This window comes from Copadichromis virginalis, linkage group LG1, assembly GCF_057382275.1.
Source record: "Copadichromis virginalis isolate Kocher_CV1m ecotype Utaka linkage group LG1, C_Virginalis_male_GT1.1, whole genome shotgun sequence".
NCBI classification, from domain to species: Eukaryota; Metazoa; Chordata; class Actinopteri; order Cichliformes; family Cichlidae; genus Copadichromis; species Copadichromis virginalis.
The window spans coordinates 5,097,730-5,113,061 of record NC_140618.1 but is presented as its reverse complement, the minus strand read 5'-3'; the positions used below and the strand labels follow the sequence as shown (position 1 = coordinate 5,113,061).

Below are 15,332 nucleotides of genomic sequence, written 5' to 3'. Positions count from 1 at the left end.
GCCAGTAGGGTCCCCACTCAGTGGCTCGGTGAGTTACCTTCCTCCTCACTGCGCTCCTGGGATTCAAGGTTTGGACCCTGGGCACCCCAGGCTCCAGCTTGAGATCCTTTGGAGAGCGTGCACAAGGGCTTGTCCTAGCCGACCGCCCCTGTTTTCTGGCATGCTAACCGATTCTGCGGGTTTACACGCTTGTCAGACCGCGCTGTGTCTGACACTTCAGCTAGTGAGTGAGAGCTCTCCAGCCTGCAACGCTGGCTCCCTGTTTGGTGCATTGCCTTTGTGTCACGGCCTTACCGTCCAGCACAGGCCCACTCAGGGAGCTGGGACTTTGTGACTGAGCTTGAGTATCTTGTTCGAGTTCACTCTTGAGGCTCATCTGTCTGCGGACAGCACGTAGTGACAGTGCTGGGGGTGGACCTTTGGGTCATTGCCTTGCTCAGCCCTCCACTTCAGCAGGTCCCCTCCTTGTCTGTCAACAGCACTGGGCGGCTTCGGCTCTGTGGATGGACAGGTCTCATCCCTAGCTTGACCTGCTACTATAGGCTGTGCCCCCCTGGCCTGCTGCCCGCTTTGCGGCTTACACTCGCTGTGGTGAGTAAGAGTTCTTCAGCCTGTAGCGCCGACTCTTTGTCTGGCATTGCCTGCATGTTGCAGGATCGTACTTGGCAGCCCGGTGTGCTGCGCTCCCTGGTGGTCAGCCTCGTGGTTCCCGGGCTGACCTTGAGCGGCTGATCACTTGAGGTCCTGCATCCTGCACAACCAGTTCGGGCCAGTCTAGCATCTGCAGACTGCTGCCTCCAATCCCCCTGCTTGGCCTTCGCGTCTGGCGAATCCCTGACCGGGGTGGTCTGCTTATGGGTACTTTGTCAATAGTTTATTGCACCCTTCACTCTCGGCGGTTCGGTTGTACTGTCTCATCGCGGGGTGTCTTACAGAGTTACCCCGTACATATGTAACGGTGTGGAGAGATAGTCTTGATATGCTAGAGAACATACGATTACTGTGTAGCTTTGGTTCTTTTAGTGAGAAACTATCTCTCCACTGTCAGGCTGCTCGAACACGCCCTCTGATCAAACTATCACCGGTGTCAAGTCTGCACAGCTGTTTTATACATGAGCTGTGGGGTGTAGCCGGGCGTGCCGGAGTGTCTTAAGTAAATATCCTTGTGCCACGACCAAGGGGAGTCGTACCCCGTACATATGGAATATGTGATGGTGTGGAGAGATAGTCTTTCACTAACGTACAGTAACCGTACGCTATCAAAGTGTGGGTAAATAAGAAACCTTTCATGTTGTAAGTGTCTCTGAGCAGCCACCGGTTCCACGTGGTGATATGACCACTGTTTACCCAAAATACACTTTTTAAAGGGTTCTCTACCTATATGCAGGGTACCGCTGTTTTTTTCTGACATTCTTTGTTGTAAACATTAAATTAGTACACTTTTTATTTTTAAACTATGAGTTACCATATGATAATGATACTGAACAAAACTGAGATTTTCACTTTAGAATTCCCGTAACTCGTAAATGTCCATAGGGTGAAGGTAATAAGACAGCTATTACTGTTATTACTAACACCACAGCCTTTAGTGATTCACAATGTGCTTTAATATAAAATAATTTTCAGACCAGTTCAATTACAATAAAGCAAAATACTGTGTGTGCAATAAATCAACATAACAGCCTCTTAAAATACTAAACTAATGCCAGGTGAGTTTCATTTAAAACTAAGATCTAATGTGCAGACTGGTGAAAATGCGACAAAATATCAATTTTATGTTGTTTTGCCTCTGATCTCTGAAAGCGAGTGTAAAAAGAGACAGGTGATCTATCCTCTAACAATAAGATAAACTGCTTGCCACAAAAACTCTGTCTATTGCAATAAAAAGAAAACTTCAAACTAAATTTGAGCTGTTAAAATCTTCACACTTAATACATTCACATACATTTTTTTAGTGTCAGCTGATCTCTTATCTGATACAATTTCTTCTTGAACTCATGTATACAACAATGTTTCCAAGTTAATATAGCATTAAACATTCCAACAGCACACACAAAGGAACTTCTCGGGGTATTGGTAGTTGTGTGTAAGCTAGGTGCTGGTGCTTCGTGTTTCATTGCTTGTCTTAGTAACTGCAGTTTTAGCCTTTCTCAGTGACATCATAAACCACAGGAAGATGAAGAAACCTGCATGGAACAAGCATGAGAGAGGGAGAGAAGTAAATGTTTAGACTGTGTACAGGAGATGCAATGAGTACGCACATTTGAAAATGAAAGTAGTAATTCATCTGTGTGTCAGAATCTGCAGGATGTGCAGATTGTAAGTTGTGAAGGACCAAAACGCAGACGCTTGGAGACAGATTGATTGAAACTTAAAGTAAGTCATTCATTTAATAGAATAGTTTAATAGAATAGAATAGAATTCTATTAAACGTCATTACGTCAAAAGCAAGATGGCGCCGGTGTGCATGGCTGACCGTCTTCGACCACGTCTCCGCCTTGGCGTTGTACTTCTCGTTGTTTTATCTTTGGTTTTATGTTCCTGAATCTTCGGTTTTCCTGTTCTCAACGACCTGACTGCCCTGGGACCGCCGGTGCCGCTATCCCCCTGATGCCTGTCTTCCCTACCTATGTGACCTATCCTCCTCTCTCCATGCTCCGTAGGAAACGCCTCAGGAAACGGGGTAGGAGGAGTGGCGTCCGTGTCCGCGTTAAGGCTTATCTCAGAGCCATGGCTATGGACTACCCTTCTACAAGCCGTGAGCTATCCCGTTTCTTCCACTATCTCAGCAGCCGCTTTGCAGCTAGATTGCTAACCCACCGTTGGATTTGCTCAGTCGGCTCTCAAACCTACTCTGCTCGCCCAGTGGCTTACCACTCTGCCCGACCTTGGATAACACCGTCTGGCCGCGGTGTTCAACATAACAACCTGTGTTCCTTGCGACGGGCTACTTCTAAGGTCCTGGCCCCCCGGACTCGGTTGGCCTTATTTAATGTTAGGTCTCTTTCAAATAAGGCCTTCCTCCTAAATGACTTTTTTCTCACCTCGGGACTGGATGTCCTATTCCTAACGGAGACCTGGACTTCTCCGGGTGAGTTTATCTCCTTCTCTGAGCTTCTACCTCCTGACTGTGCCTTCTTTAGCTCACCTAGGCTAACTGGTAGAGGTGGTGGCTTAGCCTTGGTTTTCAAAAATAAACATGATGCACGGCTGCTATCCTCTCCAACCTATTCCAGTTTTGAAGTTCAGCTATTGGAACTGACTGGCTCTCGGACCACTTTGTGTGTCGTGGTTTATCGTCCGCCTAAATACCATTTGCATTAAGGAAATTAGGAATACTGGTCTCTCTGATCATTCCCCGGTCATCTTCGATGTAGACCTGGGTGATACTGGACAATACCTAAACTCTCCTTTTTATCCTACGCGTACTATTAATGCCGATACTGTGGTCAATTTTACTACGTCTTTTGTTAACTCCCCGCTTAGTATGCTGGATTGTTCTACCCCACTCACACTTGAGAACTCTACAAATACTCTTTTAAACACCTGTTCCTCGATTCTTAACATTGTTGCACCTATCAAAATGAAACGCCCTCGTACTTACTCACAATGCTGGTTAAATGATTCTGTTCGCGCTCTACGACGTATATGTCGGCGTGATGAGAGGAAATGGAGGAGTGATAGACTTCAGTCTTCTTATGATATTTTGCGTATTAGCCGCTCGAAGTTCCAAACTGCTGCCAGAACGGCTAAAGCGGCGTTTCTCTCTAAAATTATTTCAACTAATGGTGATAATCCACGTATTCTATTTAAAATCTTTAACTCTGTGGTGAACCCCCGTCCCTCTATGCCACTGCTGTCTTCCCCGGGTCTTTGTGGAAAATTCTCAAACTATTTTTTAGATAAAGTTTTATCCCTTAGATCTACTCTTCCTCTGGTGACTGATTGTATGTCTACCCCTGATTTTTCGGCCACTTTTTATCAATTTGAACCCGTTTCCCTCTCCACTCTGAAGCGTCTAATTGATAAGTTGAACAATACTAACTGTGTACATGATGCTCTCCCATCCCGTATTGTCAAGGATTGTTTCAGTGTAATTGGACCTTGTTTATTGTCCATATTGAACTTCTCCTTGCTCTCTGGCTATGTACCTTCAGCTCTCAAGCATGCCATAATCCAACCTGTTCTAAAAAAAAGTAACCTTGAGCTTAGTGATTTTGCCAATTTTAGACCAATTTCTAAGCTTCCCTTTCTGGCTAAAATACTTGAGAAGGTGGTTCTGCTCCAACTGCAGACCTACCTTGATGAGAATAATATAAATGACATGGTTGATCATAATATCCTATTAGCGAGACTAGAGCACACTGTAGGCATTAAGGGCGCTGCCCTGGACTGGTTTAAATCCTATCTCTCCAATCGGCTCTCTACGGTACATCTGGCTACATCCTCTTCTTCGGCTGTACCTGTTTGCTGTGGTGTCCCCCAGGGATCTGTGCTGGGCCCTACCCTCTTCTCATTATACATGCTTCCTTTAAGTGCCATCTTTGAGAAATACCATATTGCTTATCACTATTATGCAGATGATATCCAGCTCTATTTTGAGCTAAACGGCGATCTGGCTCTGTCTCTGAATAACCTCCGAGATTGCATGACTGAGGTCAGGAAGTGGTTGTTGGCGAATACTCTTATCCTTAATGATAAGAAAACTGAGATTATGATTTTTGGTAGTAATGCCCTTCGTGCCAAACTCCGGGATGCCTTTGGTTTTCTTAGTAGCTCTCTCTCTGATACTGTCAGGAATCTGGGTGTCTTTTTTGACAGCTCTTTTTCACTTGACAAACAAGTGTCTGCTGTTGTCAGATCTAGCTTTTACCAGCTTCGCCTTATCTCTAAGGCTAGGCGCTATATCCCGTATAAAGATCTAGAAAAGCTCATCCACGCCTTTGTAACGTCGAGGCTAGACTATTGTAATTCACTCTATTGTGGTCTCCACTCTTCCCTTTTACATAGACTACAGACAGTTCAGAATGCTGCAGCTCGCATTCTAACTAAAACCAGCAAGTTTGCCCACATTACCCCTGTCCTTGCCGATTTGCACTGGTTGCCTGTCAAATATCGTATTCAATTTAAAATTTTGTTGTTTACTTTTAAAATTACTAACAACACTGCACCCAGCTATCTTAAAGATCTTTTAAACCCTTATGCTCCTGCTAGGGCTTTAAGGTCATCGTCACAGTTACTGCTGGCTCAGCCCAGATCTCGACTTAAGACTAGAGGTGATCGATCGTTTGCTTTTGTCGCACCTGTGCTGTGGAACAATCTCCCGATTGGCATCCGGGCATCTGATTCTATTCATTCTTTTAAATCACAGCTTAAAACATATTTTTTTAGACTTGCCTTCTCCACCTTTTAATTGCTGGTTTGTTTGTTTGTTTGGTTTGGTTTGTTTGCTTGGTTGCTGTGACCTATTGACCTCATGTATTTATTCCCTCCTATCTTTCTATTGGTGTCTTTTATTATGGTGCTACAGCTTTTATCTTGCTATTACCCATGTGCTGTAGTCATTCTTATTGGTGGCTTTTATCTGTGAACATAACTCGTTATTTTTATTTTTTCGTTATTAATGTTTGAACCTTTTTATTGTTCTATGTAAAGCACTTTGGTATGCCCAAGGCTTTTAAATGTGCTCTATAAATAAAGATTGTTGTTGTTGTTGTTGTTGTAGAATAGAATAGAATAGAATAGAATAGAATAGAATAGAATAGAATATACCTTCATTGTCATTGTACATGTACAATGCAAAAACACCACAGGCTGACTAACATGAGTACAAAGGGAAACTGAAGTCTACAGATTTAAAAACACACTAACTAGAACATAAAGCCAAGGAGAGATGCAGGAGCAAAGAAAGGAAGAACAAAAACACTGGGAAGCAAGTAACAGAAACAGGTGCTTTTTGAAAAGGATCCATGTAGACAGTGACAATATATATACCGAAGGTTGATTTGAGGAGCGAAGAGAGGTGGGGAGAACAAGACATGGCTGAACAGGATGATCAGACAACACAAGGGAAGTAAAACTCATGACTACAAACAAGGAACACAAACTCTAAAATAAAACAGGAAGTGAGATAACTAACCATGGAAAATACAGAAACATGACTAAACTAAATACAGGGTTCCTGAAATAAAAGGATGAGTACACAGAGGGTGGCAGAAATTAACACAGTAAACACAGGGGACACAAGATAACCATGATGAATACAACACTAGCAACTATAAACAGAAGCATGGGTTTTTCACCATGAGAGAGCTAAATGGATTTATTTTCCATGTATAATAGAAAGTGCTTTCCCTTAAACGTAATATGCTTCTCTCAGAAATGCAGTGCAAACAATATTATACAGTAGACATTTAGAAGCCTATGAATTCTTTAGTCTATTTTTAAAATTTAAAAAACTGTTTAAACACCATGAAACAGTTTCACCCTATTAACAGCAAAGACCTGGAGGACATCTTAGGTCAACTGAACTCCTCTTGCTGTTTAGATGTCCTGCCAACACGTTTCTTTCAAAAAGGTCTCAAAGGCTTTGGAGTCAGACCTGTTACAGCTTGTCCACCTTTCTTTAATGTCAGGTGTCAGGTAAACTGAAAACGGACAATCTTGACAAGACATGAATGAACAACTACAGGCCGATCTCAAATCTCCCATTTTTAAGTAAGATCATTGAAAAAGGAGTTTCTCAAAAGCTCAATTACTTCTTGACACAGAATAACTGATATGATGCCTTCCAGTCATGTTTTAGAGAGAACCACAGCACTGAAACCGCTCTGACCAAAGTGTTTAATGACATATGTCTGAATACAGACAGTGGGAAAATGTCAGTCTTTGTTTTGCTGGATCTCAGTGCAGCATTTGATACTGTTGACCACAACATATTACTCAAACGACTGGAGAACTGGGCAGGTCTTTCAGGACTGTACTAAACTGGTTCAAAATATACTTGCAAAACAGGAAATACTTTGTATCAATAGGTAACTTCATATCTGAGCAGACAAGTATCACATGTGGAGTTCCCCAAGGTTCCATCTTGGGACCCCTTCTGTTTAACATCTACATGCTCCCACTGGCACAGATTATAAAGAACAACAAAATAAACTATCATAGCTATGCAGATGACACACAAATATATATCACAATGTCACCAGGAGACCGAGGCCCTGTACAGGCTCTTGGTAAATGCATTGAGGAAATTAATGTCTGGTTGTGCCACAATTTTCTCCAGCTAAACAAAAATAAAACTGAAGTAATAATCTTTGGTGCCAAAGAAAAACAATTACAGGTCACCAGAGAACTTCAATCTATACATCTAAAAACCACAAACCAGGCGAGAAATTTAGGTGTAGTGATGGATGCAGACCTAAACTTAGAAAAACACATTAAGACAATAACAAAGTCAGCTTACTACCACCTCAAGAATATTTAATGTCTCTGTAAAGCACTTTGAATCACCTTGTTGTTGAATTGTGCTATATAAATAAACTTGCCTTGCCTTAACATAAAAATGGTTATACAGACCTTGCAGTGAGTTCAGGATGCAGAAGAGGTAGATGCCAGGAGTGGTCAGGTATCCAAAAGAGAAGAAGACCAGGCCCCAGGTAATGCCGAGCAGAGTCATGACTCCCAGCAGGGTACAAATGTCTTTCTTGGCTCTGTCACGGTTACTCTGCCCAAACTGATTTGCCAAATATAGAATGACACAGGAGATTATATACAATCTCACACAGTAAGACAAATGTGTTTAAATAGTCAATACTAAAGTATGTTTTTTTTTTGTTTGTTTGTTTTTAGATAAATGACTACAAAATACAATACAGTGCTGAAAAGATTTAAAGGAACACTTTAAAAACACAACAGATCTCATTGCAAAAAAATGAGATGTTGGATGGTGTCTTTAAGGATCTCCTCACAGATCTGGACCAGTGCATCACTGAGCTTCTGGACAGTTAAGCTGTAACCTGGCACCATCAGATGGACCAAAACATAATGTCCCAGAGGTGTTCTATTGAATTTAGGTCAGATAGGTGTGGGGGCAGTTAATGGTATCAGGTCTTTCTTCCTTCAGGAGCTGCCAAATGAGTCTTTGAATTGTCATGCACCAGGAGGAACCAAGAAACCACTGATCCAATTTAGGGTCTGACAATGGATCAAGGATATCCTGATATCTAATGGCATCCATACCTCTCGCTGTTTATTTCATTAACGTCAAATCAGCTGAGGCTGATTAACACTCCCTCTGCTACTTAACTGACCAGATCAGTATCCCAGAAGTTTACTTCATCAAGTTGGCTTAATGCTACACTCTGAATAAAAAGTGTTCCTTTATTTTTTTCTGAGAATTTACTTGGTCTTAAAAGCTAACAGACAACCCATCCCACAGTTCATCCTTTAAAAGGAACGACTAATGTAAAATAAAAATTAACAATAGTGATGACTAGAGTTAGCCTTTATTTTTCTTGTTATATAAAACTACCAGTTGTTTATAAGACTAATTCATTATTGTTATTTGTAAGCTTTCATAGGACATGTTGACAATAGCAACACAAAACTGCCCAGTACCTCTGTGGTTTTGCGTAGAGTCCAAACTCGTCTGATTGTCACCGCAAACATGATCATGTTAAAGAAGAACACCAAGATGAATGGTCCCAGTGTAGTCCCCATCTTGACCTTGTCATTGGTTATATAGCATCTAAAAGAAAGGGAGTTCAGATGACCCATGTTTCAGTTAAGAAGTACTTTCTGTAATAGAAATCTTATTGCAGGCGTATTGATGCATGCCCAATCATCCAGGATGGGAAATCGCCCCAAAAGCTTGATTCTGTTCATATGGACGTAGTGTTTTCATTGCAAGAAACTTTTCGTCACTCATCCAAGTGACTTCTTCAGTCTCAGCTGACTGCAGGTTTCCCCAGCCTTTCCCACATTTGAATGAGTGATGAAACGTTTCTCCTACTGAAAACATTACATCCAGATGAACAGAATTAACTTTTTTGGGGGTGGGTATAACGGATAATTTAGATGCATGTGGTGAAATATACCAGAGACTTCTCCATATAGGCAAATAAGTGTTTGGTAAAATTGAGTTTGATTCCTATCCTTTGTATGACACTTTTCCCTCTACACTGTACATGCGTACACCAACAGTTAATAAATAAATATGAATTGTTATTTTAAATTTTCTTTATTCAATTTTAGATGCTTGGAGATATTTTCCTTACATATCAGTGTTGTTGGATTTAGATGCGTCCAGAGAGACAGGACTGTAAAAGCCTCTGTCTATGATCACCACCACTGACACAATGACTGCAGGAACACCTGAAAAACAAGAACTGTTATTTAGATGATGATGATGATGATGATAAACAGCTTCATGCCTAAATTATTCCACTCACCCCATCCCACCACACTGAGTTTGAGCAGGTATCTCTTGATGTAGATGTTGAAGACTTTGACTACGAGAAGGTAGAGATGAAATCCCTCCAAAGCCATCCAGCTGAAAGTAGTCAGCAGGGAGTAGTGAAGGGCAAGAGCCATGTATAAACAGACCCCAGTGGAGGACACTGCTGCCACCCTGGAACTTAGCAGGAAGTGCAGGTTGAGGAGGATCAGGGCAATCACGAGGTTGATGTGGACCTTCATAGAAACATCTTCTCTGACCTTTCTGGCAAATGCAGATGTGATTCATGGTAAGTCACATCTTTTTTAGTATTATTCTGTTTGGAATACAATTAGACCAAATCTACATGTATGATGTGATAAGGAACAAAGATTAAAACAAAGAAAAAAGACAAAAAGGTTATTAATTGACTGTGGTGTTAAAAAAGTCAGGACTGGAAGGCGATAGTACATGCTGAATAGTCAATGGGATAGGAGGAGTCTAATGACAAAAGCAGAGACAGAAAGGATGAAGAATGTCATTAAATTAATTACCTATTTGTGATGAAGAGCAAAACAGTGATGACCAGGGCAAAAAGAGAGAGACTGCAGCCAATCAGAGTGATGTATGTTAAAATCTCCTGGTCTTTAGGTGAGAGGGACCCAGTGCCATTTGTATCAGAGCCAGAAACAGGCAGCTGTGCAGAAAATACACACTCACTTTATTTTGCAGCATTTTGATTGTGAGAAGTAGTCAGTGAGTAGAAATTAAACATAAGACACGCAAACAGTGAAGCAGTAAAGTCAATAAAAAATAAGCAACAGGAATAGAGGAGGTGTATGCAAGAGTACAGTTCGATACAATAAAATAAGCCGGAGACAGACACGTGATTGGGGAAATACAGTCTTGTTTGTCCAGTTTTAGTATTTCTTTTCTTCATCATTCAAGTCTTTGGCTATATCAAATTAAAATCACAACACCCTGAACACGGTTTTTATTTCAGAAAGTTTTCAGTAAATTAGGTGTTGTAAAACAAAGATGTAGATGAGGAAAAGTAAGTCACAGATAAGATAATCAATGACAAATCAATGAGCCAATGAACTGTGCGTGAGAACAGATGACACTAACAAAAGAATGAAGATTGTAGTCATGGTGTAAAGGGAGCATTTGTAACAGAAAAAGATTACTTTTGTTCACATTGGGCCATCTAGTGATAGTATCAGGAATCACACGACGTAGGCAGGGCACACCCAGTGCAGCTACACTCTTAATAACACACTATAGTTGAGGAAACATTTTGGCAAGAGATGAGTGTTGTACGTTGTACAGTATAAATGAATCTTTTTTGTTTTAACATATATTAAACATACTGTAAAGTCAGTACTATGAAAGTCTTGAGTCACACCTCATGTCTTTATATTTAGCTTCTAATTCTTCAGAAAAGGCTGATGCACATTAAATTACATAAGAACTGTACTGAAAATCACTGGTAACATGCCTGATGGAGGAATGACATTTTTTGGTTCACATTTTTTTATATGGAGTAGGTCAGGAGAGAGATACAACAGTGAGTGTCTGCAGCTGTCTGTAGAACACAGCGGGGGCTCTGTTATGTTTACACAGTGGTGTTGAAAATCTTATCAAAGTTGATGTAATTATGAACACAGTAAAGGTACTGTCAGATTTTGTTTGTCCATGCAATACTATGTGTTGACAGTTTCAGCATTAAAATGATTCCAAAGATACTATTACTACAGTTAAAGAGTAGAAGAGAAGAAAAAACCACAACATTATTGAAGCGTTATTATCCAATCATCCTGACAGAGAGTGGAGCAAGAGGCAGACAACATCCAAAAAGAGCTTTGAATGTCCTTCAAGAAGTTATTCTTCAAAAATTTGACAACTGCTTAAAGGAATTACAATAGAAAGTTTGACTATGTGAGTTAAGGCTGAAGTTGGCCATTACACACAACAACTTTTTACCAAAGCATCAGAACCAGATAGCTAAACTGTGTCCAACTCAGCGTGAAATTGTTGGATTGTTAGCAACACACCTGCTAAAAGAGATTTCCCATTTTATTACTGAGGTGTTTGTCTATATTTTGTTGATCGAGTTTCCCTCAAGTCTAAAGACATGTAAGTCCTGAAATTCCACTTTTTTAGAATGAAAAATTGTCCGTCCTACCAGAAGCACAGCAAAGTATGTGAGATGGTCACAGGAACAGGTGACATTATTCTGACCACGAGTCCATAGAGTAATGCATCCATCCTCACTAAAAGCTGATACATCAAAAATAGAGATCAGTGATACATAAGATGTTTTTATATCCAAGTCAGATCAGATCAGCTTTGTGATCTTAAGACAAAACACAAACAACAATGACTGAAGGTTATTTAAAAAAAATATTAATGTTTTACATTATTCTTGGCAGATGTGATGCTTGGTTACTCACTGTTTGGTGAGAAGTTAATGAACTGACACGAGGGTTTTTGGGTGTCCTGTGACACAGAAATATTGCATGTTTAAATACTATATATGCCTAACTTTTTTTTTTATTAACTTTTGCTAAACAAAAGATAAAATATATTTAATAATATAATATTGTAAAAGGCACATCTGCAGTAAATGACAACATTAAGTACATTTATTTCCTTGGTTAGGTTTATGGTGATGTTGACACGCTGCTGTAGTCCTGATATCCTCTTGCGCTGCACACTCAGGCCAACCAGTCTTCTGTCATAAACGTCAGTCTACAATAAAACACACATTCCTCAGTTTGTTTTTTGAGAAAATATTTATTTAAGATTTGTTGTCTATTATGAAATAATTTTAATGTAATTTACATTTTATTAAAAGGTTGTAGTGATTTTTCCCTGGTGTACCAACTTTTCTACATAAAAATATACATAGAAGTGTCTTTAATATATACCACATTTATATTTTGTGCATTATTGCTAAAGACCTTCAGCACATTTGTGTTTAAATATATAACTCATCCTCTTCCTGTTTGAAAGTTGAACAAATTGATTAACTCTTACTGATTAGAGCAGTTCCCATAGCTGTCTTTTAATGTATAAAATTAAACTAATTTAATGTAAATAAATAAATGACTAACAATATTTCACTTATTGTTCCTGTGGCAAAACATTCTTTTATGTTTAAAATATGAAGACATTAAACCATAAAGAACAATGTTAAGTCCAAACTTATTGCTCCTTCATGAGACACATCCAATCCATTTATTAAATCATGGAGGCAATAACGTACTGGACACAAAGTTATTTGTACATTGTTACATGTGTTGGAGCTTTCATGTACTGCATATATGAATTAATATTTGTAGCTTGGGAGAAATGCTATTATATGGCATAAAGGTATTTTGAATACACAGCAGGGTAAATAATCATTGCAGTTTTAAAACTGTTTCTCCACATGAAGATATCTGTGCGAGTTAACTCAAAATAAATTGCTATATTTTTGTCACTAGTTTGATGTGCAGAGGCACGGCAGGTTCCAAATAAATCTTTATAAAATCTACACATCTGTCTTCCTGACATGAACATAAAAGCAATCACTTTACTGTTCTGCCAGCAACTCTATCCGATAATTATCATATATTTCCAAATGAAGCTGAGGCTGAAGCACTTTTGGTGTATAAGCAGCTAAATTTAAACAATTGACATGTAATGTGTGTAGAATTGATTTTATTACAATGCAGTGTTTTACTACAAAAAATTATGAGACCTTGGGGCCTTTATGTGGATGTTACTTTAGCTATTCTAGTTTCCTAGAGGTCTGCACTAAGTAAAAAATCTATTATTTGTCTCCTGCTTTACTTCTCTAAAGTCAAGGGTCAATTATGTATATATGCTTATATTTTTGTTTGTTTGTTTTTAAATAATGTGACTTGAGCTGAATGGTGGCAGGTTTGAGTGCTCAGATGAAGGTCTGTTATCAAGATAGTGAGACAAAAGTTTCTTAATAATAAATAATGTTAAATGACTGGAAGATAAAATAAATATGGACCAAATGTTTGCTTATGTAAAAAGATTTTTTTTAGTAATGTTACTTGGCTAAAACAAGCTAAATCAACAAACGATTGTAGTTTAATTTACAGTGTAAAATCTATGTCTGTATAAAATTCAAGATTTTGTATAACAGAGTTTAATTTCTGACCTGGTATGTTTCTGGCCACTTAATCATGCAGAACACAATCTTGTTGTTTGGTCCAGCTTGCAGTTCACTCGGCAGCTGAACTCTCACTCTGCTGCTGGGAGGAGACTGGCCTGGTTGTACCTGCATATGCATCAACGTGCCAAAAACAGGAAGATGATGTGAATAACAGTAACATTATTCTCAACTTAGCATATATCTAAACATGCATTATAAATTTAATGGAAATCCAAAACTGCTCTTCAGCCATTTTAGTCCAAATGATCTCAAATTGCTGGAACTTGAGGAAAGTCATTAAGGTTCACAGACTCCGAAATGCAAAGCAGCAGGAAAGTTTAATCTACAGTATAAAGAACATGTTCAGATATTTCATAGCTAAAGCAATATCAAACAAGCTGTTTTGTGGCTTAGGGAAAATAAGGACAAAAGTAACTAAAAATACATGCACATTTGGACATCAATAGGATATAAACAATCTCAACCATTCCCAGCAGTTTTCAAGACCAAAACTTTAAACAAAACAGATATTGCCAGTTTTGCTGCTAAAAACTGTGAACAGCTTAAAATATCATTGTCACATTACACTATGAAATAATTTTTTAAACACCTGATTATCGCTGGCATAAATGTCGAGGCCTCTAAAGGTACGATTGGGTTTATACTGTAGGGCAACAACAGTGTCAGAAATAATTGATGAACTGGCCCCGCTTATTTCTTCTTCCTCTAGAATCTCTTGCAGCTCCTTAATGGCACTTGTTGAAAAGGATAAGAAAAAAAATCAGAATGCCACATTCTGATTAAAAATCTTACATTAATTACACACCACAGACCAAAGGTGTCAAAGTCAAGGCCAGCAGGTCAAATCCCGGAAAATAGATTTAAAGTTTGGCAACATGGTGTATTTTACAAAGATGCAGAAACTAAGTCAGAGAAAAGAGTTTGTGAGCAGAATGAGGAAATCTGCCAATTGCAGACTTGCATGATCACTGATGTGCTGATGCAGTGAAGGAGTTTCAAGTAAAGCTGCACTTATGAGTGCACACTGTGCTTTGGAAAGTAAACCAGAAAAAGAAAATAAATTTCAAGCTGCATCACAACCCATTTGCTGCTGACGACGGAACTGCATTTTTACAGGTTCAAATGGAGCTGATACAGTGGCAGTATAACGGGACAATAGTGACCTGTTTTTATTTTCATTTTTGGAGCACCTTCATATTTTAAATTTTTATACATTTGACAGGATGTATTTTTTAGTTATTTCAGTCATTTTCTAAGAAAGAATATTGTATCCTGTCCTGTTTTTGTTCATATTTATGTTAGAAAAAACTTTCAGTTTTAATCTCTTCAGTAAATCCTGTTTGCCTGTGAACTAAAGTGTGCTTTGGGTTTTGGCCCCTTGTCTGATTGAGTTTGACACCCCTGCCATAAACCATCTGAAACACATTACCATCTCAACCCTTTTGATTTTGCTCCTATATACATATTTAATCTAACAGTTTTTCAAAATAGAAAACTCAAAAAAAGTTATTTAGAAGGAAAGTGTTTACTTGACAGCGTCATCACAGCTTCCGGTTTTAAAAATGTTGGCTAAAACTTCCTTACAGCATCTGCCAGGCCCTGTAATAATAAATTAATTAATTAATTAATCATATACACATTTTTACAACATTGAGTTAATTAAAGGTTCTACAGAATGTTTCACATGGAAACATGAGCCTTAAA

General features: G+C 39.1%; 1 protein-coding gene across 1 annotated transcript; it reads right to left on the bottom strand.

Moving 5' to 3' along the window:
* Positions 1 to 1,591: 1,591 nt before the first annotated feature.
* Positions 1,592 to 13,745, bottom strand: LOC146718189 (adhesion G protein-coupled receptor G2-like). Its single transcript, XM_085433621.1, has 10 exons — positions 13,614 to 13,745; positions 12,080 to 12,187; positions 11,890 to 11,935; positions 11,622 to 11,716; positions 9,991 to 10,133; positions 9,453 to 9,721; positions 9,279 to 9,375; positions 8,620 to 8,749; positions 7,579 to 7,735; positions 1,592 to 2,186 (listed from the first exon to the last, which is right to left on the bottom strand). The coding sequence occupies exons 1-10, from the start codon at positions 13,743 to 13,745 to the stop codon at positions 2,092 to 2,094; spliced, it is 1,272 nt and encodes a 423-aa protein (XP_085289747.1). The 3' UTR covers positions 1,592 to 2,091.
* Between the last annotated feature and the right edge of the window lie 1,587 nt (positions 13,746 to 15,332).